The 25,879-nt window shown below is 36.4% G+C and overlaps 1 protein-coding gene across 1 annotated transcript in view; it reads right to left on the bottom strand.

The window, feature by feature from the left end:
- The window catches only part of PTPRD (protein tyrosine phosphatase receptor type D), a gene marked incomplete at both ends in the record, with an annotated part of 283,207 nt that extends 265,590 nt beyond the window's left edge, over positions 1-17,617 (bottom strand). Inside the window, one exon of the mRNA XM_082497465.1 lies at positions 17,533-17,617. Coding sequence (XP_082353591.1) covers positions 17,533-17,617 — 85 coding nt within the window. The remainder of the gene's footprint in view (positions 1-17,532) is intronic.
- Positions 17,618-25,879: the final 8,262 nt, after the last annotated feature.

Below are 25,879 nucleotides of genomic sequence, written 5' to 3'. Positions count from 1 at the left end.
CATCTCTCCTACTTATTGTTCTGTCATGATGGCATATAGTTGTGTTAACACTTTCAAGTTTTGGGTTTGCTTTCCATTGTGAATATAGTGATGTTAATTTTTTACAGAAAAGAAATCTAATTATTATTAAACTGCCAATTTTTATCTGGTCCCTCACTGTTTTAAGAAAATAGCCTTTTTTTTTTGTTTTGATATTATAAGATCTCCCATTCTTATACCTATTTCCAAAAAACTAGTAAGCTTAATAATATTTTACTTCCACAGTGTCATATCAACAGCTGAAATAGAACATTAAAAGTATTAAGGGCACAATGAAATTTAGGTATTAATTTTCATAGAACCACAGATTCACTAAAGCTGGCAGTCACATTTGGAGAGTGTCTAGTCCAACCCTGGCTCAGACCTGGGTCAGCTACAGAAAGTTGCTTTGTTCAGTTTTAAGTATCTCCAAGAATGGAGAGTCTGCAAACACTCTCGACAACGTGCTCCAGTGCTCAGTCACTCTTGTAATAATAATAATAATAATAATAATAATAATAATAATAATAATAATAATAATAATAATAATAATGTCTCTGCTTCAATAAAATTTTAAAAATGCTCTGTTTAAACAGAGATTCATGTGTTTCAGTTTGTGCCTCTTGTTCTGCCACTAGGCTCCACTGAGAAGAGTCTGGCTCCCACATCTTCACTCCCTAACATCAGGTGTTTATACATACATGGATAAGATCTCACTAAGCCTTCTCTCTTCAGGCTATGCAGTCCCAGCTCTTAACTTCTCTTTGTATGAACAATGTTTCAATCCCGTCACTGCCTTTTTGGTCCTTCACTAGACTCACTCCAGTATGTCCATGTACTTGTACTGACGTGCCCACCACCAGACCCAGCACTCCGGATGCATTTCATCAGTGCTGAGTAGAGGGGAAGGATCACCTCAGCCCAAGAAGCTGTTGGCCTCCTTTGCTGCAAGGACACATTGACGGTTTATGGTCAACTTTTTGTCCACCAGAACCCCCAGCCATTTCTGTCAAGCTGTTTTTCAGCTGGTCAGTCCCCAGCATGCAAGGGGTTGTTCATCCCCAGGTGTGGGGCTTGCCAGTTCCACTTCTTGAACTTCACGAGTTCCCCTTCTTGAATTTCATGAGCTTCTTGTCAGTCCATTTCTCTATCTTGCCCAGGTGCCTCGGAACAGCACCTTGAGCACAGTTTTGATACAATATCCTATTTAAGGAAAAAAAATATAAGAATTTCTCAACTTTCATTTTAATTCCCTAATGAACCCAAGGACAAATATCAATCTTAAGTATATCTACCTTGGAATAAAATTGCCAACTATGTCATATAAGCTTGAGAAATCGCTCACTGTCAATGATGCAGTTTTTAAAAGATCACTATTTTGATTCAGTTCTAGGTGACCAATATGAGCTGAACAGTAGTTTGATCAGAACTAGCTGATACAGCATTAGCTGATACAGTACTAACCAATCAAAATTACTAGAAACAAATTTTCAGCCACTGAATTTGGCAGGCAGACTCAGCATTACAATCCTGAATATGGACGGGTGAATGTCTATCCTGGTCACTGAAGCAAAATATTAATCGTTCCATACCCCAAACACTTTTATTGAAATACATATCCACAAAAGAATCCCTACAGAAAACCACGAACAATGAAAATTAATTGTCAAAAAAACCCAGTCAGGTCTCTACAATGAACTCCATTACATGGTTCATTGTCCAGCATTAATTAGCTACAGTCAGCTTGCTATTGTGTTTTATTTTTCACTGAGGCAACACTCATCAAGAAGCAGTCCGTCTAAAAGTACAACCAACAGGCAAGGTTAACCCCCTCCCAGCGCTGGCTGTGTTGGAGAGCTACAGCACTGTGCCTTGGCTTCACCCCTCTTGACAGCACAAAAACCGTAAGTGAAGAGTTGCATGAAGAACTGAAATGGCAGGTCTTAGGGGATCAAGCAGGAAAGCACTAAGTTTTACTGTTTGTTAGCAAGGGATCGGTGCCAATCAATTAATGATTTAATTACTTAGACTAATTAAGATAATGAATAACAGCAAGTCTACAATCAATTAGGTTTATCCAAACTTTCTATTTTTAGGATACGACCCTGAGAACTACATTCTTCTTACAGGTACTTAAAGTGTGAAGGCTGTGCTACTTCGGTTTCAGAAAAAAATAATCCACAATCAAAAAAACAAAAAAAAGTACGCAGAGAAGGAAAAAATAACTTTGCCAGAGCTCATAATTCTACAGTCTAGTAAGTTGGGAAAGTATGTTACATTTTAGCAGAACAAGGATTCTTAAAATTCTTTGCAGAGGTAAAACAACAACTTTTTTTTCCTTTTTACCATTAGAAAAAAAAATAGAATACTTGTGCATCACTCCCCTTTGAAAAGGTCTATCTAGTCTTGACAGATAAAAAAATAGAGTTTGGCTTCTTTTTATGTCATTAATGAGAGCTCACCCTTTCTTCATTGAAAATACTGAAAGATCAGCAGAAAATAAGTCTTGTCTCTCTGATCATACAATACAGATACCACTGAAAGGATCTTTGTCATTTTGGGAAACAGTCTGGTTAAGTGAAAACAATTTTAAATATAAAAAAAACCCAAGAAATACAGTGAGAAAGCTCGTCCATCTGAATATGAAAAAAAGCAAGGCTACTACTGCTTAAGCTTTATGTCGTAATGCTACTTTGCTGACCTCTAATGAGTTTCTGCAACTTAGATGAAATTTCTTTGATGAATTTTTCAGCCTATTATTTCCACACGGCTGCTCCTGCTTTGTTTCTACTTTGTGATGCATAATTGACAACACTCCTATAGCAGATTCCACAGACATTTATGAAAACTGGTGCTTAGTTTCGGCATTAGGAGTGGAGAAGCGAGCAATAGAGAGAATAAAGGCAGCTGAAGGAGAAAGGGGATACACAGGAAGAAACAGAAAGGGTCAAAGAAAATAAAGGAAATCTGAATTGCTGAACCAACAGGGAGAGGCCCACAGGAGATCCACAGGACAGCAGAAAAGTGTGGTCACTCTCTGGTGCTACAGAACACAGCGTAAGCAGTGGGTGGTGACATTCGGGCACGGCCGTCACTAGGTGCACAGCAAAACCTTTGCATTCCACCCAGGCCAGCAGAAGAGCACTTCCTCACAGCAAATAGCACACCTTCACAATGCAGAAGACATCCCCTGCTGGCTTCCACCTCCAGTCAGAAAACACTCCAGCTTTGCCTGAAGGAAACTGGGCCACAGATTGTAAGAGGTATAATCACCCAATAGTACAGGCATAGGAACAGCACACCCGCTGCCCTAAAGGACAGGCAGAACTCGGAGCTGAGTACTCAGATTGTGACAAAAAAGAAGACTCGAGCATCAACACAATTTTTAGACCGTAGACTCTGCTGTCTTTGTGTAACTTAGGGTATTTTGGCAGAAGAATGAAAAAACATTCATTATCAGAAATCTTGCATGCTCTTTTAAAAACTTTTATATTAGGAGCATTTAGAGATAAATACTACAGTGGTGAGATTTAAATTATCCTAAAATACTGTTTACAGTTAAATGGTATTCGTGATTCCATTTTTTATTCACCTTTAAGTCATTACTATGTTAATTGTCTTTTCTGGGCCACGTGTACATTCTAAAGAGAAAGGAAATGTGTTAGAGGAACATAACTTCCCCTCCAGAGAAAAAGTAATAGCACAATTTATTTATCTTCAATAAAACAGTTGTGTTGTAACCAGAAATTAACATCACTGAAATACTTTCACTGAGCTGGGACTTAAGAACTTTTTTAGAATTTCAATCTCAAAGCATTTGAGTGTAAATGACTTAGCATATAGTATGAAATATTACCTTTTTATTTTTCTGAGCAAATTATTGGGAACAAATTGCTGTAGCCTTCTAAAGTGATCAGTCTTTTGGATACTGTTGAGATCTCAGTGCCTGTATTACCACTGTACAGTCAAAGACACCAGCTTTCCTTGAAACTGTGCATTACGTGACCTGCGTTTTCCTAGCAGCATTCTCCCAAACAGCAGGGAGTGCTTGCCTACCTTAGTAACTTCTTTTTCCTCAATCCAAAATCCAAAAATTTACCTGTAATATCTGAATATGCTGTTTAAGGTAAAGAACTACAAATAAGGAATATTAATCTACCTCTTGAAAGTTAGCTTCGGGTGGGGTACCAGGGTGACACTTGTGAAAACAATTAAGAAAACAAACCCTCTTCCTTTGAATCTGACATTCTCAGTATAGACCCTTCTGTTGCCTACAGTCAGATGCCTAACAAATACCATTTTTGAGGGTGATCTGTGCACAAGAGATAGAAGTGTTTTCTGTTTTAAGATACCTGTAGCTCAAGCAGAACAGTTCTGATGATTTGTAATTTTACATTCTGTTCATCACCTAAGAGGTAAATAGTAATACACCTAATAAGAAAACAGTAATATGTAATTAGAAAAATTGTCTTGCTGATATGAGGAAAATTGTAAGGTCCACAAATCTGACACAAAATCTAAAAAATGAGAAGTTTAGATTTGGTCTTCTTACATTTAAGACCCCCTTTTTATTCTCACTGATCCTTCAAAATGCTTTCTTTGTAAAATGGAAAGACGTGACAGATCTATTAACATCAAAGAGATCCAAACTCTTGATCTTCTAGCTCTGAGAGTAGTGCATCTTGTGCCCAAGGTTAAAGTGTATTTTTCAGGGAAGAATAAGACACTGAGTCATGCACTCACAGATAAGAAGAAAAAAGAGACAAAAAACCATCATATGCTAAAGACTTGGCAGATCCGCTCAATGGCAGAAACCAACATTTATTAACAAAGGCACCTATAAATTCTCAGCCGAACAAGTGCAGATATTAGAGAGGAACCCATACAGAATTACTGGTCTATACATCTGAAAAGAAGGTTTGGTGCACTCCAGACAAAAAGTGGATTTTTCTGGCTATTGAAAAGGTAAACAAATCAAGGTATCTTGCTGCAGTTGGGAATCTGAGAATAATTTGGAAAGGAAGATTTAATATTTTCATATAAACAAAATCTACAATTTTTATCCACATATTCCAACTTCTGTATTTCAAAATCAGATAAACAAATTCATGGCCAAGTTTTGTTGAAAATCCTCTCTAGCCTCCATTCACATATTCACATTTATTCAGAAGGAAAAAAAGAAGCAGCAAATCGAAATAGCACTGAAAATGCATTTATTAGTTTTTAGCAACACCTGTAAGTTTTAAACCTATGAGAAGAAATGCTCCTTGGTTGTTTTTTTTTTTTTTTCCATCCTACACCTGATGCACAAAGAATTCCAGAAAGATTCAAGGATCAGGTTTATGCAGACTTTAGTTGTCATTCAGCTATCTATACATAACCTATCAGTTATCTAAATTGAGATCAATCATGAATTGTCACAGATACTCAGCTGCTTTTCTCAAGACACCAAATGAGCTCCTGCTCTGTGTAGGTACTGAGCTACTGTCAAATAATGTATAGCTGAGAAAATTTTTCTGAAGCCTTTCTGCCATGGGAAAATCCCACACATTTTTCATGTAAATCTAAAAGCTATTTTTAACATACTCATGTTATCCACACCTTTATACTTATGAGTCTCCAAAGCACTTCATTTCACTGTACTATTCTTAGAAGTCTATAATTCATGAGTAAAAACCAACACTGAGCTGCTAAGCAGAATACAAATCATCACTCTAAGAGAATCATGTTTGGTTAACAAAGGAGGAATGAGTAGAAATAAAACATGACAAAAAACAGTTCCAGTTTTTGTTTCTATCTAGACTGGGGATGTTTGTAAAAAGTCATGAATAATACTTTTTCAATAGCATAGCAATAAGCAACTGATTTTTTATGTATTAGTAAATTCTAAAATAATTTGTTGTAACTTACAAGGTTCAACAAAACTTCAGAAGCAAGCAGGCATACTGTCATAATATGACCAACTTTTACAACATTGCAACATTGGAATTTGTGATTTTAGATACGCTTTAATAAAATACTGTACATTGCTGCAGTTCCTGATATGGGAAACTGATAAAAATCATAATTCATAAATGTCAGAATGCAATATAAAGAGTCAACACCCAAGTGATAAACATTTATCACCAAAGCCTATCATGAAGAGGCAGCTGTTTAAAGCAGTTAGTGCATGTTAATCAAGTAGCCATTGACCAAAAGCATTTATGGAAGTTTATAAAAGGGATAGTATACCTACATTTTTATTTCATACAGTACTTAAAGTTTTAATAAATGTCTTAAATAAAAAATTGATCTTCAATTAGTGCATTGCCAAATTATTTTAAGGGATTTAAATTAATTCCTTGTAAGATATTTAATTTGAAAAGAAACTATATACCATTCACATTTTTAAGGAAATCCTTATCCACTTGATCAGAAAAGCTAGACTTAAGAGCAGGTACAATGTCATCTTCATAAGACATTGTAGGATCTTTCTGAGCTGCAATCTACCTCTATTTTTTTTATAATGCATACATCTTTAGATGCTACAACCTTTAAGTCACTTTCATCAGACCACAGAGACTGAAAAAGGTCAGTGGACACGTTACACTTCTTCATATGAACAGTATGTCTGAAAATGAAGGACTATAAAAAGAAGAAAAAAGGTGACTAGGATTTTCCACTAACGTACTTTTCCTGTGAACTGTAAAGCATTAGAAGGCATCCTGCAAAATAACTCTAATCCTCGTGTTTCCTGCCCCACAGCAGCATATACACACATTGCCACACAGCTGGCATACATGTGAGCTCTGCCATCGGTAACAGTAATGTTCTAATTTTCCAAAATTATAAAATGCATTTGCTCAAATGCGTGCCATTGTTTTCCATTTCGCTTCCTAGGTTTCAACTATATCAACAGTGTGAAACAAGAATCTCCAAATCAGCTTTTCTGGAAAAGGTACAGTGGTAAATAAATAATGGTGAAAAATGCTTGATGAAAATATATGTCTTTCCGAATGCAAGGCCAGAGAAAATGCCTTATTGGGTCATATTAAGTCTGTGTAGCCTGCCAGCACATCTCAAGTAGCGTCAAGAGAAGGTGCTATCTGGGCACATTAGCCTGGGCACTTCTTGAGGTCTGTTCACTTCATACTACTAAGGACATTAAAGCCGACACTCTTTTTTGCTTTTTTTTTGTACCGATTTACAGACGTGCTATACAAGAATTTTTGAAGTTCTTCTTTGAGACTACAGATACTGTCTGCCTCAACAAAAACATGCAGCAGATTCCATCTGTTATCTCCTTTTAATCAATCTTCTACCAACTTCCTCAAACACCACAGTCCTATTACTATGGGGTCCAGCCTCTGGACCATTTGAGCTGCCATTGTCTGCATCTTACCCAACTCAATTGTGTCTTCTTGAGCTATGTGTATCAGATTGTATTCTTGGATGCAAAATATGGGTGCACTAAGGTTTATACCCTATCCAATAATCTCCTAATTTCCTTTATTTCCTCAGGTAGAATTATTCATAGATTTAAAACTAGCTCTGTCTTTGACACAAAAAAAAAAAAAAAAAAAAAGACAAATGGATTCTCCTTGTCACTTTTGTACTGAGACTAGCATCTTGTTTAGTGTTTACAAAATGCATCACAACTTAACCTGAGAATAGTCAGATATATAGTAGCAAACTGCCATTTAAACAGTCCGTTCCAAAAGTTACAATGTTATAGACCAGAACTAGCTCCTATATTATTGTTAAATTCTCCTCTAACTTACTAAGCAAAATTCTCTATTGCAATCTCTGTCTTCTCTACAATAAAATGCGTATACAACAGCTGAAATAAGCCTTCAGTAATCTTTTTTATAAACAAACTTATTACCAAATATGATAAAGCGTTTTCCCAGTTCTGAATCTACGCTTTTCTCTTTCCTACATTTTCTCTATTTTGTGAACACACTTTTTAGAATGAGAAACCAGGACTAGATTTGCACTGCATTATTAGCCTCACTAGACTCATGTACGTAGGGTTAATTTGCCTTTCTTGTCTCATTCATTCCACCTTTGCTTTTCGATCAAAAGATAATGTTAGACCCTACACCGTCATTTTAACACAAGGAACTTTTTCACAAAAAACTTTCAGCTTATTTTCAAAATCATTACATTCAAATATACTACTCTCTATTCTGGACCATATTTTTCATTTTTTTGGTCTTGCATTTCTTGCTGCTATAACATGTGCTGTTTCACTAGAACAGGAGACCAAATGACTACTTCCCTCTCCAATCCAGACACAACCTGCCAATGTTCTCAACAGTTATTTTATACATTTTTCTAAAGTGTACGTGAAATTCTTGGATGAAAAAAATAAGCCAGGTGGAACTCCCCTGGAAATGCCCATATATAATTAACCCTCACTGCCAAAATAAATTTAGTGTCACTTTCCCTTGTTGTTTCTTCCTCCTTCTTCACATTTGCATGTGCCAAAAAAAAAAAAAAAAAAAAAAAAAAAATCAGCAGTAGTGGAGCTTCCCTTCCATCCATATGCTGCTGCTGAAGTAGAAAGCACAGAGACCTTGAAAAATACAGAGTAATTTAAAAATTAGCTTCTTAAGCACAAACAAGAAGAAAAACTCTATCCAGTTAAGTTTCATATGCACATTTAGTTGAAGAATTTATATCCCAATAGGAAAAAAAAAAAAAAAAGCCTTCTATTGAACTCTCTTTCTGAACAACAGCTTTGTTTTATTTGCTATTACTTTGCATAGCAAGACTATGTCCAAAGTGCTGTTTACAGTTATGCTCCAGGATTTCTTGTGAACTGAAATGACCATTTGCCACATATTTGCATTCACCTTGTATGAGTATTTTCAAGTTTGAATTGTCCTTTATCAATATATTCTCTTCAATTATACATGAACTCTTTTCTCATCAACTGATATTACAATTCTGCACCCATTTTTCTCATAACATGTACATTACAGTCTTGTATAATTCAGTGAAAGCCATAGTAGCAATTTATACAGTACTTTATATTTAAACCTCTTTTATAGCAATTTAAAGTCAAGACATAACTTTATTCTTCATATTGCTACCTTTACAAGAAGGAAGCAATCAAATTAATTTAGCTTGAACCAGCAAAAATTCATGAAAAATTGTGCATATTCCCAAAACTTTAAAAGGATTAAACTAAAAATTATTTGCCTAACTATTTTGAATAAACATAGTTTCAAGCAGACACTATTTAAGACAAAAAGATCCTATAAATTAGTAATTTTGGTGGGAGGTGCTTTTCTGAAAGATAAGTTGGAAACAAAAGTGAATGTTGATCTTGCTATATATTTTCAGATATTTATAATTTGCTAATGCTGTTGTCAGAAATTCACTGCTGAAACAGATGCTGCTACTCAAGATTTTATCTCCATTTCAGCCGCTGAGGGTTAAACCTCAGATAAGGAGTGAAAATATTGTAAACCACCAGAGCAGCTGTCGTGCTATGTGAATATAACCTCAAAAAATCTAAAATTTCTATAATGCTGTTTCTCCTTTCTTTTCCACTAAGAACTGCTCCTATATTAAGACTATGATATGTACTTTTAGTAGACTTTTAAACTATGTAGACATGTTCTTACGCAATCTAGCCAACACAGACACTTTGGAATTCCCTGACAGTTCTGACAAGGGATTATTAATGACCCACATTCTTTTATCTGCCAGTGGTCATTACTGATGCTGCAGGGAACAGAACAGTGAGATAGTTACCCATACTGAAGTTTCTCCAGAAACACTGTTAACAGTTGATACTAATATAAATAATGCGGTTTTGTCCAACACAGTTGCACCGTTAAAATACACCTCCCTTCTCTAGATTTCTTGGTGTCTGGAAAGACTGGAGACCCTGGATTTTCTGACTCTGGTTTTATAGACGCTCCAGAAAATCCAAAAGATGTAGGGCTTTCATACCTGGGGAGACTTCACTGCCTCTACAGTCAGCCACAGACAATGCTGCCAGGGCTTAAAGGCTTCCCAGAAAAAACTCCAGAGTTTGTGACTCAGCTCTGTTCAGTGCTCTCCTTGTGCAAGGTAGAGGCCTGCAACTACCTAGACTAACAGCAGCTGTGAAACAGACGTGGGAACCATCTTTCAAAGTTGCAGCGATAAACTAACAAAAAAGTTCAGGAGAACCATTCTGCAGTTGTTCTTCAGTTCATTCTGTAGTTCAAAGTCCTGGTAAACTATATTTAATTCTAAATCTATACTTTACAAAGCGCACACAAATCTTTTGTTCTTATTAAATTTTGAAATTGTTTGTTATTTACAGATTTAGAGATAACCCAAACACTTTAAAAATTATGTGAATTTGAAAACTATATTCTTCAAGAAGCTCTCAATTTTCTGTTAACATTTGATAATTTAAAGCAAGTTAAACAGATATGGTGGTAATTCTGGATACTCTTGGAATTAAATTATTCACATTTACTTTAATGTAAGAAAGTATATTATCTGTAGTCTCTGTAACTAAGTCAGTATGTTTGGAATGATCACATAATGTTATCACTTCCCCTGATTCTCCATCTCAACTATCACCTATATTCCAAAACCTTCACTTTGCTGCAGAGCAAAAAGAATACGTCTAGAATGGTTTGGTATAACTAGCTGTCCCACTTCTCTCTAAGACTAAAACTTTTGAGAACTGATGGGTGATTTACTTGACATATTTTAATACCATATTTAATAAGTGCAATATAAAATTACTCGCAATACTATCTACCGATTTTCATAAAATCGGGGACAATGTCCTAGGGTTGAACTACAGAGACCGCACAAAAGTTCCTGAAAAAAGAATATAAAACAAAATTGAAAGCTATTTTTTTTTCAGAAAAGATAGCCCATATTTAAACTCTTTTGCATACGTCACCCTTATTAAAAGAAAATGCAATGTAAAAAAAGGGCTATATGTTACACAAAATGGATTCTATCAGCACTAAAATATTAAGAAATATGATATTGAAAAACTTACAAGTGAAGAACAGAAAAAAGTGTATCTTTGGATTTTACAATTCTTGCTACTGACCATAATTGAAAGCAATAATTGAAATAATCTCTCAAAAGATGTCAGAGTTTAAATCTAAATCTAATATGACAGAAATTTAGTCCTAGTTACCGAAAGTACACATACAAAAAAGTAAATAATTTCCATGTTGGGCTTCCCTGCATATAGTGTTTATGACACTATTCTGGAATAGGGATATTTTTAGTGTAAACCACTTGATGATCTTAAAGGTCTTTTCCAACCAAAACAATTCTATGTATGTCCAGTTGCAAGACATATGGTAAGATAATTACCTTCTGTAAGAGAATTACTTTGGAAGATCTGTTTAGGTTGGTTTAGTGTTGTAGACAAGTGCTTAGAAACAAAAATTTCAATATGGACTGCATGAACGTGTTTCAGCTTATCAAAGAACATAAACAAATTTTAAAGGAAAAGAATGGTATTAGCAGGGAAAAAAAAAGATGTTCTTTAAAAAAAAAAAAAAAAACAAACAGAATGAAGGAACCGAATTGAACACATAAAAAAATAAAGGTAAAATAGCCATCTTATGTTCAATTTACCTATACTGCACTACCATCTTTAGATTCTATGTAAACAAGAATTTGTCTCAATCACACCAACATTTGTTGAAAGTAATCACTGTCCCGTCAGCACTCAGTTTTAGCCCTTTCTGATCCTAGTCTAGAGAAAACTGTGAAGACTTTTCTATATGACAGCATGATTCTAACTGACACTTATGTATCAGGAGCCAGAGAGCGAATTAAGCATTATTCACATTTCAAACAATTGGGAATGGAACCAATACACAATAAATAAATTGTTCATGGTTAGTATTTCTGTTTGCTTTTTTACAGTCAGCTGCAAACACTTCTACTGAATGAAGAAAGAATTGTGGCTTCTCTTCTAACACAGCATCTCAAAAGAAGCAGCAAAACAAAAATGCCAGAGCAGAAGCTCTGTAACCAAGAATGAAGGAAAAGAATCAAACAGACAAAATTACTGGAATGCAGCAGAGAATCTGGAAGTGGTAGTGACCAGTCCTTTCTCAGGGTGGAGAAGGAACAGGATGTATGCTGTGAAAATCAATTTAATTGCTAAAAAGCAGGATGCAGTATATCTGCAGAAAATTATTTGATTCTATTAATACAAATTCAACTCTTAAATTTCAAAAACTAGGATACTAGGAAAGACTAGGAAAAAAGATTTTAAAAGCATTTTATATTTTATGTATTTCTTTGAGCTTAGTGATTACTTTGACACCTCATCTTTACAGAGGTCAGAAAGAGATCATAACATACCATATTCTATAGTTTGAAGAGTCTCTGAAACGTATATGCTGATGAAACAGTAGGAAGCTTCTAGGTAGTTACTTTTCTGCCAGTTCATTTAGAAAACATAAAAAAACAGTACTTTTATAATGACAAACAATGTGATATTACTAATTTCTCAGAAGTAGAGAAGTATTGCTTTAACACAGTTGCCATATACACCATTGAGAACAAGGCAGCCAATGATGAACAGTGTGAACTAGCAGACTGCCCTTCTACAAACAAGAAGGCTAAACATTTTCTTTCCTCAGCGAATTCTGTAATGCCCTCTCACAGTGTGAACAGAAGCTACAATTACCAAACATAAACAGAGGCAACAAAAAAAAAAAAAATCATATTCCTCAAGATTTTTCACTTCTTACACTTACAAGTAACATTTCATTTTCCTAACAGTAAAAGGTAAAAGAGAAAAGGTAACTTTGCCACCTTTCAATTTTCCTTACTTTGCTCCGTCAAGCATAAGCTTAGTGTCTGGACTAACAGTAAGAACCAAATCTTGATCGCACACATAATTGGCACAGTGTACTCATCCAGTCCACCAGGGAAGGTTTTTTGGCATTTCCATTCTGTAACCTTTTAAGAGGTGACCGCAGGAGAGTTTATCAGTCCGTGCCAATACATTTCAAAGTTTGGGGTCTTTCACAATGATGAAGATGTGTCATTCCCTCCCTCAGCTGTGAGGGTAGTATGTATACAGAAGTACTAAGAACTACCTTTGGAAACCTCTTCAAAATCATGAAGGAGGCTTGCTACCTGGATCCCAATCATAGCAATTTCACGGTGAGATTGCAAGAGTATGAGTTCCTTATCCATTTGCAATTATTCTGGAAAGAATACAATGCAGTGGCAATGTCAGGATGGATCTTCTCTTCTGTAGTACCTTGGTGCCAGCAACAGAAAAAACATTAAAAAAAAAAAAAAAAAAGAAAGAAAAAGGAAGGCATGGCCTTTCCATCGTGACAGAGAGAAAAAAAAGGCAAAAATTTTCTCCCCTTTTCTGTCCTCTCCCCACTAACAGGAAATAACGTAGTCCTGCCAACTGTTTCTGAAGAAGTTCAAGAAGAGTCCTGGACAGCAGAAGGGTCTGGGACCCTTTTACAAAGAGCTATAGAAACAGGAGCAGTATCTGAAAGAGTGGAGGGCAGATCAACCCCCGCACAGCAGGAGCTTTCCGTCAAGTCCTCAGGAAATCCAGGAGAAGAGCTAATCATGCAAGAAGAAGAAACATCTTTCTGTGCGCCTGCACACAGAAGGCTCACTGACCCTGTGCTCTCTCTCACCCAGCCCATAAAATAACTACGTCTGCGGAAATTCAGCATGTCTTCCAATTAAACAAAGTACGGTGTGTAAGAGTAAAATGTTACTGTGACTCTCAAAGAGCTCCTCTTTTAGATTGGTAAAACAGAAAAACACTCATTTACAACTCACAGCATTAATGCAATGTTATGTGGAGCCATATAAACACATATATGGCATGCAATTTAATTCATAGCATAGAATGTATACAATTTGTATATACATATATAAATATTTATACATATTAAAAGCCTGTGCATTATAATTACTTTACAATCATGGTCTCTTGCATTAATCTCGTAAGGTAAGAGAGGAACACGCTGTATGGTTTTCAGCGTTATACTGTAAAGGGAACAAAAATCAAAAAATCTGACTAGAATACAGGATACATTGCATTGACATCTAGCTATCACAAGCCTTTTTGTTTTGTGTTACGTGTAACACAACCTTGTAGTTCAAATTTAAACTCAGTCAGTGCAAGTGAACAGAATCCTGCATTAGATTTTTCTCTCTCCTTTCAAATCCAGTTCTTTCTATAATTCCTTGGAAAGTAAAGGAATGCAGGAAAGGATCTATGAAGCTGAAAAATAAGTTTCAACTGTAAAGTTCACCTTGTAAAAAAGGATTATGTTAATTTATACAAACTGTGGGCATTCGTACAATTTTTCAGTCACACCTTTTGTTAGCAGAAAATAAAAGTAACGTCAAAAGAGGAGCCTCTTCCCAGAAAACAAGATCTAGACAGGTTAGATAAAAGCTGGACTATTTAATGTGTCTATTTCATATTCTCCTGGTACATGTAAGAGTTTGCTCACTTCCTGCATTTCACAGTACCACTAGCCACGTGGCAAAAACTCTTAACAAAAAAAAACAGTAAAGAACAACAGAAATAAAGCTTTGAAAATTCTAAACAAGTCAACCATATTCTTAAATGATTAGGTGAGAAACTGCACTTCTGTTCTTAGAAAGTTCTGTTGTGCAGCTCAATTCTCTCCTCAACAAAAAACAGAGAAACACTAAAAGCAGAGATACCTGGTCTACCACTTCTTAGCATAGTTGTCTGCTTATTCTCTATTCTGGAATGTCTTAACAGAGACTCTGACCTAAAATCTTTGCTAGTACATAGCACAAATGAGTTTGTCTTAAAGAATTTCTATTTCTTTTAAAGAAAAAAAAAAAAAGTTAATTAAATTATTATTCCATTATACTTTAGTTCCAAAATTCTAGCAGTATATCTCTTTCTCTTAGTTAAACATTGCTAACCTTTTAACTTTTTTTCTTCATTTTCCTTCTTTTTATAAGTATTCTTAAATTGTCATTTTCTTTCTCCTATTGGCTACTACCAACAAGATGCAATGGATACTAAGTAACCACCATAGGTAATATTGCAACATTATAAATACCTCCCAGAAGATAACCTAATGTATCTTTGTTTGGCTACTCTCTATTCTTGTAACTCTGCCTAGTCATACCCACTAATTACAAAGACAAATATATAAAATCATAAAGGATTAGTTTACGTGAGTTCCTCCAGCACAAAACTCAGCTGATCTGTGCATTTCTGAACGATGATCAGTGGTGTTTAGAGTGGGGTGTTTCCTACTTACATTAACATCACATATTATCTATTAACATAACCACATGGAACTATTAATGATCACATAATACAACAGTATGGTATAAACCAGTGTCTAAAAGGAGTAGGAAAAAACAAGTAATTAACTTTTATCTTGAAGAGACCTTTGTTTGCTCTCCAGTCAAGATAGAATACTAGTCCTGTAAAGAACATGATTATTAACAACCTGTCCTTGAAAACATTACCTATCTACTCTTAATTAACATTAAAATTTATTAATAAATAATTTTTACTCTTTCTTAGTCTCTTTTAAGACTGCATCTCGCTGTCCAGGCTGGTTTCACTGAGAGTAACTGCCACAAAAAGATAAACTCTGTTTATCTTACATCCTTTAATCTGCATGTGATACTCCATAGATCCTACCAACACAACAAAGTCCTCCGCCATAGCCAGCAGAGGCTAATAGCTGACTTCCATTTTGTTTCATGTTATTTAAAATAAAAAAGAATTGTAAGTGGAATACAGCAGTTTTGGAAAATCGAATCCGAAAACTCCCTTAAAAACTGTACTGGGACACCAACCAATTTTGAAGTAACTCCATGCTAACCTTCAAAAAAACTATCCTCCTTCACCACAGAGAAGAATGATGAAAAGTGGGAACCTTCTCTTTAATGTAACATGATTACAGAAACTATGCCTTTCTCTTATAAATAAGGACTAACAAAGGAATTTCTGGGGTTTGACTGTCTTTTTGCAAAATGATAACCAACTGGGGTTACCAAAACCAAAAAAAAATCATTCGCTACTTGCCCACAGGAGGTTGGACATTTCATTATCTGCAGCAGAAAAGGTATACCAGATTCTAAAAATCTGTGTTTGCTAAGCACAGAATTTACTTTTAAAATAGGTGGTATACTACAACTGCAGAAACATCCAACATATGGGCCCACTTCCCAATTAATTATTTGCTGGCTAAAGTGTTAAAATGTCCTTGGCGTCACCTTAGACACAATCATCCCAGCTGGTCATTATCTACCTGGAAAGAGGCCAAAGAATCTCAGCTGTCAGTACTCGACAAACATGTATGTTTTCTTTTTTGATTTTTTTTTTTCATTTACTTAACTTCCATAGAGTTACAGTTAAAAGAAGGAAGTCTTATTACACAGGGACGTGGAAATATGTTGTATCTCTTTTATTGTTGCAATTTACTGTACCTGGCATGCAGGTGATAAGTGAACTGATAAAGAACTCTTCGATATGCATTTACTAAGAACTGATTTATCCAACTTTACTGACCCCGTTTTAATTCTTGCGTGTTCCCACTTAATTCAACTGCTCCTTTATTTTACACAGATGTGTGAACAAAACCACAGAATTCTTCAAAAGTCAGAGCTGGAACGAAGTTATTGACTGGTGATGTATCTGCACAGAGTCAGTAAGCTTCAACAGGAAAATATCTCTCAGTCAAGCGGATGTTAACAGGCAGCTTATAGCAAACGTAGCAGTCAGCTTGTAGTAAACCTGTAGGTCAACAGGTGGAAAGCAAATGGCTTTTCTCATTTGCACATTACTTCTTCAAGAAGCCACAGGACAGCTGGGAGAAGGAACACATGTAAACAAGGCAGACCTAATGATTTCCTAATTAAAAAGAAGATATTATCTTCCCATTAATAGGTAAACTAATTGACCGAAATCCAACAGTTTCCCCTCAGTACAAGTAAACATAGGTGCCTTTCCTCACTGAATTGTCACACACTTAGGCCAGCCACTAAGTTGTCAGTTCTGCTTGATTTGTTTGGATACTGTACTCTGCGACAGCTGTCGGAAATAATACATTATAACAGCTGTTGTGGCAGTTACAAAGGGCCTGGAATTTTAATTGGACTGGATATTAATTGGGGGATGGTGTGATTTTTTTTTTTTTTTAAACCAAAGTTAAGAAAGAAATATTCAAAGAATGATAGATGTCTTTAAGGGATTTGACCAATGTCTGGTAAGCAAGGTTGGTCTTTGTTTTGACTATGTAATTTTGTGGCAATGGCCTCCATCATCTGAGTAGGAACCATTAGTTGCTTAAGAAAAGGAGCGTTAAGAAGAAAAATAGTAAGAAAGTTGCATAAATAATCCTTTTCAAATACCAGCTGTGTTCTAGAGAGGACCTCATGGTGTTTTAAGAATTACTCAACAGGAGACTCATTCCAAGACCCTTAGTAACCACCAGCTGAAACAAAACTGTTCATCATGTCCAAGACCTAAGCACAAATGAATAATAAGCTTACTTTCAGCATCAGCATAGAGTAGCAAGCACAGGAGTACCACCACTGGCGTGACAACGTGCATCATCCGACAGCTTGGCACCAGCATGCTTTGGCAGCCTTGTTGTCACTGGCTTAGAAGCCACTGCAAGTCTGTCCGGTCTGAAATTTCAGAAGAAGTATTTTCAGAGCCTGTGGAACAGATAAGAAGAAAAGAAATATACAGTTAGCAAGAATAGGGCACAGATTTTCTGTTTTTTTTTTTTTGTTTTTTTTTTTTTTCTAAGCATTCACAATTCGAGGCAAAACAATTTTAAAAGACAAAAAGGTAAGGGGAAAAGAAAAGGAAACGATTCATTTCAGGCTATTGGCATATACTAGAAGATTCAAGGTACAGTATAGATTAGCACTGTTCTAACTTTCTCATGCACCTTTTCTACCACAATCAAGCATCTGTCATACCCTGGATTTTTTGTTGTATTCAACAGCACCTTCTGAATCACAAGAACAGTCATTGTTAATGAAGTATAATACATCACTGGAATACTCATGTTACAAGAAGGGAATCAAAGTGGATTCAATATCCAGAATAAAAACTCCACTTGCAAGCAGAATACTGGGAACTGATGCCCCAGCATCTAGTAAGAATAATGCGGCAAAATCTGCTTCATGAGGTGTGCTTAAAGCTATACATCAAGTGCCAGTATATTGCATAGTTCAACAACTCTCACAGGTTAAAACTCCTGTTGTGATTTCAACTGAATTAAGCCTAGCAGAAAAACAGAAATCCAGCATTGAATAAAGGGCTGAGATTCCAATTCAATCCATCTCATTTACTATGATGCGTAATTGAATATGATACACTGGGAGCACTACATCTGAAGTATCTGACTTAAAAAAGCAGTGTCTTATTCTTGTCCAAATTTACCACACCTGAGCAGTAACAGAAATTCCCACAGGAAATACTAGAGATACCCCCAAATAGCCCCACGTCACTAAAATAACACTGAAATGTAACTTTACTTTTCAAAGGGTCTGCAACATATAAACTTTGGCAAGTTTGATACTATCTTTATCACTACCACATGTGAGTGGTTACAATGCAGTGAAGAAAAAAAAAAAAAAAAAAAAAGAGCAGACAAAAAAAAACTAATTAGCATTCCACTAGATAAATCTTACAGATTTGTGGGTGGCATAAAAAGCCCATTTTACAGTACAGTGCAATGCTCAAAGAACCTACTCAAGGAAGAAAAGACATAAGCAGCTGTTAGAAATCCATGGCCGTTATGACTCTCTTTTGTAAAACTATCCTTTGAATCAGCTACTGCCACCAAAAAATAGAAACTTAAGAAATCATAGGCAAAGTGCTGAAGGCATCAGCTCCTGCCTTTCATCGCTACCATCTTCATGCCAGCATTTCAAATGACAGCAAAGTCCATGAGACATCAGTCCTGTCGGACTCAATTTGCGTCCGTGCAAGCGTGTCAGAGCCAACTGCTACATAATGACTCGAACGCTATCACAAGGATGGAGATGTATGAAATGTACTTTCAAGGAAGAGGTGATTTTGATTTTGCTTCTTCCAGGCTTCAGAAGTTAGAAGGAAGCCCTGAACTATCTCCAAAGGCAGCTCACTTGTGGACAAAACTTTACCTTTTTATTGGCAGGCAAATACAATACCTGACATGTGAAGGTGAACAGCAGCAATGTGATCGGTACTAACATTTGGGTCTGAACCATAAACTGCTCCCTTTAGCAGGGGAGGAAGCGGAGAGGAAACAACACTGATAATTAATAAGGGAAGCAAAGGAGAGGGGGGAAAAAAGGTGATCACGACAATACTTGTTTATAGGCAACTGTTTGTTAACAGGCCACTGAGGATTATTTTCACACATTCCAAAATATTAAAAGTGGTATCTAACAGAAAAAATACTATTATTTGCTTGGGGAAAAAAGGGGAATTTTAAAATCTCATGATCCTGATATGTGAATATGCATTTATCCTTTACAAGCTGTCTGTAAATGAAGGGATGGATCAAAAAACGTGGCAAAGAAAATGTTGAGAAGAAAAATGAGTGGTTTTTTGGGTTTTGTTTGTGTTTTTTATTAAAAAAAAACATTTCATTCTCTCACTCTAAATGCACAGACAAGCACTTAGGATTACTTCACTTATTGTCTGTACTTTGAAAGTGATATTCAATATCACTGAGATCATAAAAACCAAAGTCCTCAGTACTTCCTTTCTTTGCTGCTTGCAAGTGTCATGGCTTTAGCTAACCCGATAAACACACTAAGGTTTCCAGGAGACTCTTTGCCCGTTGTTTTCTCTCTTCACCTGCTTATGCTTATATATTTAACTTCTGATATTTTTAGTCAAGTAAGCAGAAGAACTTGAATAAAGATGGTGGGTGGGTCCTTTTTCTTTCAAGGGATTTGAAGATACACTGTTAGTGGAGGCATGCAGATGATGGGCTGATAACACTAGAGAGAAGCAAGCCGAGAGACAATCAGGTATTATCAACGTTCTCCACACAAGTCTGCCTCAGTTTTACCTACAAAAAAATATAGCTTTAGCCAGAGACCCTGCTACTGACAATCGTACCAACCTCAAGACTGATAATCATCAGGTATGTAGGTCTATACTTGGCTTATTTGTGAAAACGAACATGGAGACGCAACTCCCTACAAGGACTAAATGCAATTACCAAACAACTATTAACTTCCAAATCAAGCCACCTTCATAATTCTGAAGCACAACGTTCATCTAACGCATTATTAATTCTTAAATGAAGTAGTTTCTTCCCGTTTCTATTTCCTCCCAACAGTGGTTTGCTACATCTGGAGCACGGTTTGTGTGAAAACACAAACAGCATTTTCAGCACCAGGTTATACTAGCCCCCTCCTCAGAGGGCCAACATTTGTCTTGCAGAATGAATCCAGCACGAGGTACTCTCTTAGCAGCTCCTGTTTCAACATTCACACTGTGCCAGTGCAGAAAGATGGGGCTTCTCCTTGGTAGAAAACTGATCAAAATAGCTACAGAGAGATTAACAGTTATTTGAAAACAACTCTCTTTGTGAAGCTTTAATAAAAGCTGGTTTTATTTTAGGATAAATACTGTGTAAGTGCTGTATTAAATAATTAAAATTACTCTTACAACATCTCTAAAGAGCTACCTATGAATAATTTCTTCCACAACAGCTATTTTGGTCTTTCTCCCCAGACAAACAAATTGTTAATACAAAAGTGAAAACCAAAGGCTGGAATTAGGTAATATATCTATCACTAGCACATATGTAGTAAGAGGACAGATTTTCCCTGATTAGTGGTATCTATCAATAAGATCAGTAAAAGTGGAAATGTCCACCCCCTAAGAGTGTTCTATGCAGAGACACAAAAGAATTCTCCTCAGCTGGGGAATGGCAGATGATAGCACCTGGGCATGGGCGCATGTACCAATTATCTTCAAAAGGATGAACTGGGTGAATAAACTATCTGAATGCTGATCTACTTCCCTGCAGTCTGTTTACTTTAGTACCAAATATCATCTTTTCGGTGCTAACACAGTACTCAGGAGATGGTCCCTGCTCCAAGACAGTTAGAGTTATAGAAAATGCTTACCTGGAGGCAAATCTCAGAACCACAAAAAAAAAAAAAAAAAAAAAGTAAATACTGATTTTATTTATCTGAGCTTTTCCATGCCTGCATGTGCATGTAAATGCTTGATAAGCCAACACAGAAATTTAGCACAGCAGGGAAGAGCTCTCAGAAAAGACCTGAACACAGACAAAAAAAGAAGTCATAGCAGATGTAGGGAGCCACATGGAAAAAAAAAAAAAAAGTAACAGAAAATTTTGGAATACGGGAATGTGAAGATATGAGATCTCATTTGTCCTATTACACAAACAGGATTTCTAGTTTAAGTTTTCTAAAGTTTGGAATTGCTCAGATAGAGGATTTTAGCTCACTACCACATAGGGTCTGCTGCAAGGACTTATCAGAAAACAACTGGATACACCTTACATTTTTTTTAAAAAACAGTGTTTCTCTAAGAACAAGTGGCAGGCAAAGATTGAAACAGAAGACTGTGTTGACATTCTGTTTCTACACTTCATTCATCACACCCACAATCCTAAATTACAGCCATTCCCTAGCCACAGATTTCTAATACCATACATATGCAAGTGAAGAGATACAAAGAAGAAATTTGAAACATTACTAGAACCAAGTCAAGGAAGAAGTGCCAATACTTCACATCTTTGCACATCAACTAAGATCCCATCTTAAAGAAGAAAATAAACAGATTTCATAGACAAATCCTGGCTGCAAAGACGTGACTGACAGCTGAATCATTACTAGAAAGAATAGGAAAAAATGCATAAAATCAATTCAGAAATACCTCTGAGTAAAACAATGTCTTTTAAAGGGAATTAAATGTATTTTCCAAAGCAATGAGGAAAACTGTCAGAGGTTCTACATTTAGCTTGTTTTCGTATTGATTAAACATGATAAAAGTTTTCATAGCTGACCTGCTGGAGAAGTTTCATGCTTCATTTTGGTTTTAGTCTTAAAAAAGCCAAAATGCAAACCACGTGACTTAGGAAATTTAAAAGACAGATGTGTTGAGTGTTCCAAAGCTTAGTCTTACAAGTCCCTGGATAACAATACACGTTAATGCTCCTCTATCACTCCTCTATTGCAGTTATTCCAACACAAGTGAGCAAACCCCCTGGAACAGCATGTTTCTGATCTCGAGCATGCCTTTTGAGCTACATCACTATAAAAGTACCACTGAGTTGCAGTGATAGGTGGAATTTTGCTTATATTAAACAGCTTACTATACTCAATCTGATTCTACATCCTAATTCTATTTTGGACTTCAGCAAGGATTCTTCCATTACCATGCAAAACAGAAAATGGGTTTTCAATAACAAAAGAAATAAAGGAAATAGATGAATGAAATTAATTTAGTGAACAAATTAATTCAATGACAGCAAAGTATATTAAAAATCACATCATAGGGTTGTTTTTGTCATGTAGAGAGTTATTAAGAAGTTCATCTCTTTTTACTTACGAAAATACTGATGTTCATGTGTAAACTTAAACCATGCACAGAAATCCCTGCCTAGCCTGATCTTTATACAGCTTCACTCGCATTCTAAATCATGAACTAAAATACCACTTTGGAAGCTGTCACATATCTCAATGCTTACAAACTTCTGCCACCTTAGTCACTTCTGCAGATTATAAGAACTTCTCACATTCATGGTGCAGAAACAATTTGCTAGAGCATTCTGCATTCTTAACTCTGTGCCTCCCAAATAACGCATTGAGAAAAACATATTGTGCTGGTAATGACTGAATCGTGGAGATGAAAATGGTCTTGCTAGAGGAGAAGAAGTTACATTATTATCTGTCAATGCATATTAAAGCAAGGCATTGTTGAGAATCTATACTAAGAATTTGAAACATGTCACAAAGCCACAGGTAACAGGTTAAATGGACAAAAGAAACAGCTTCTATTAAGACTGACTTCTTGCCTGAAAAACACACACTGCCAGTACACCAGTCTTGACTCCTGTAATGCAAGAACCCTGTAAATTACTGAGCTATAGTTACCCTGAAATAGCACAGTTCAGACCTTGCCCATATGAGAAATTAAGGAAAGAAAACTCTGTTATGACACTTGTTCGAAAAAAAAAGAGGGAAAAAAAAAAGACAGATGGAGAAGGAGAGGAGAGGGGATAGGGAAGGGGATGGGGAAGGGGAGGGAAAAGGGGAAAGGAAAAAAAGGAGAAAGGGAGGGGGAAGAGGAGGGGGAGGGGGAGGGGAAAGAGGAGGGGAGGGGAGGGAAGGGGCGGGAAGGGAAGGGGCAGCAGCTAAAGCAAAGGAGCTAAAATAAATATCTTGGCTAATCTGCATTATTATACTCTTTCTCCAACCACAGAAGAGAAACAGGGTGAAATCTATAATAAGGTTTGTAGGATACCTATTTTTCTGCATTTAGAAAAGGTAAACATTAGCCTAGAAAACAGTAAATCAACAGGTCTGTACTCGGCACTGGTGAGGCTGCACCTTGAATACTGTGTTCAGTTTTGGGGCCCTCACTACAAAAAAGACATTGAGGTGCTGGAGGGTGTCTAAAGAAGAGCAACAAAGCTGGTGAAGGGTCTAGAGAACAAGTGTTATGAGGAGCGACAGAGGGAACTGGGGTTGTTTAGCGTGGAGAAAAGGAGGCTGAGGGTAGACCTTATAATTCTCTACAACTACCTCAAAGAAGGTTGTAGAGAGGTGGGGGTTGGTCTCTTCTCTCAAGAAACAAGTCATAGAACAAAAGGAAATGGCCTCGAGTTGCACCAGGTGAGGTTTAGATCTGATATTAGGAAAAATTTCTTCACTGAAAGGGCTGTCAAGCAGTGGAACAGGCTGCCCAGAGAAGCAGTTGAATCACCATCCCTGGAGGTATTTAAAAGACATGTAGATGTGGTGCTTAGAGACGTGGTTTAGTGGTGGACTTGGCAGTGTTAGGTTAACAGTTGTACTTGATGATGTTGATGGTCTTTTCCAACCTAAATGATTCTACAACTCTATGATTCTATGAATTGTTTACCTCCAAAGTCTGGCTTAAGAACAAATACAATGACTATTATTATGCAAAAAACATTTACAGGATGATTTTTGCCTTTTTCTTCTGTTTCAAAAGAACAAAAACCAAAAGAGCAAATCACTTGTACTAGGCTGCTTGCCACAGACAGTTTGTTAAAGTCTTCTTTTGCTGTCTATTGCATTACTTGAACAACACTGGAGACGTGCAGCTACCACCTTTTAGGATAGACTAAACCTATGAGCACATGAGCCACATACCAAAACGTTCATAAAGCCATTGGGCCATATTCCACATACACGTCAGACACTCCCAGGAGAATGGGCTCCAAAAGCAGCTTTCAAGATGTTCCTAGCAGTCTTATATAAAAGCATCCCTCCTAAGGAGAACAGCTAGACTGCATGATGAGAAGATGAATTCTAGGATCACAGTTACTTCCAGATTCAGCATCCTTTAGCTGCTTGCTTCCTTCCAGAGCTAGGCATTTGGACGACCTAGCAATGAGAATGATCCTACAGCTCCACTGCCATGCACATGACATAGGCTTGGTAACATTGCTTACATCTAATGAGCCACCTCTGTTGTAGATGAATTTTGCCTCTTCTATGTCTTTTCAGCATAGAAATTGTGAAAGATTCAGGCTGGGCCTCGTCTTTAGGATCAGGCGTGACTGAGGCATACTGGGTACTGCGGATACTAAAATACAGATAGAAATGTTTTTGCAAGTCTGGATCTAACAGGTCAAATCCAACTTCAACATTGCAAGGCATCTTTTCGCTATTATATTACTCTGCAATTTCTTCCTTTATGGCTTCTCTTTTTCCTTTTCACTTTATAGTTTTGTTTCAATACTATCCAATATACTTGTTGCCTAATCAGATTGAAGCATGACTGACTGAGACAGTGAATTTGCAGTACACACAGGACAGTAATCCAGCTGCAGCTAGTTTAGCCTGACTGCACTTTATTATAACGTTGCTGATGGCAATACAATCATATTAAAGGAAGAGATGGAGAGCTGAAATGGTTATTTTTCAAAAGGAGTTGGCATTATAAAATGATTTGATAATAAAGTACAAAAAATTCCTGAAGCAATAAAAGCACTATGCATTTCCCATACTAAGATATGGCATAACGGCACACAGTTGTCCACAGTTCCTCTTTTGAAAAAAAGATAACTACAAAATATCTCTGTAACACACAATATTTTTTATTACACTCAAAGAAAAAGTAAAAGTAATGTTATGAACTCTGAAAAAGAGTTAAAAGTCAACAAAAGTCTACAGATATTTTGTTGTTGGAAGCATCCTTGTTAACAACAGTACAACTTGGTACACTTCTAGATACCAAACTAATGTTCTAATGTTGACAAGGCAGTTCTGATACCTAATAAAATCATAAAATTATCAGCAGGGCCAGACAGCATGGTTCAAAAATCATTTTTCTCTACAGAACACACTGAAAACTATAGCTTCATCTGTAATTAGTAGAAATGAGTGGCTTAGAATGGCCACTTCAAGTGGCACTTCAGGTGCTTCATATAACCCATACCTCAACCCTCTTCAAACGGAAAGTGAGAAGCAGAAAGGTTATATCCCCACAGACCCATTGTATTTGATATGGTTAAAGCACACTGAAAACAACAACAGAAGACTTCCATCATAAAACCTACTACTGTTTTATCAATCTAGCAATCAGAGATTGTGCAAAGCATTAATCGGTACACATGCAGTCATTTCTCATTTTTGAGGTTTAAGATTTTCTCTG

The sequence above is a fragment of the Vanellus vanellus genome (genome assembly GCF_965231255.1).
Source record: "Vanellus vanellus genome assembly, chromosome: Z".
Classification (NCBI taxonomy): Eukaryota; Metazoa; Chordata; class Aves; order Charadriiformes; family Charadriidae; genus Vanellus; species Vanellus vanellus.
The sequence above is the reverse complement of the archived record's forward strand: the minus strand, read 5'-3'. Positions and strand labels throughout refer to the sequence as shown.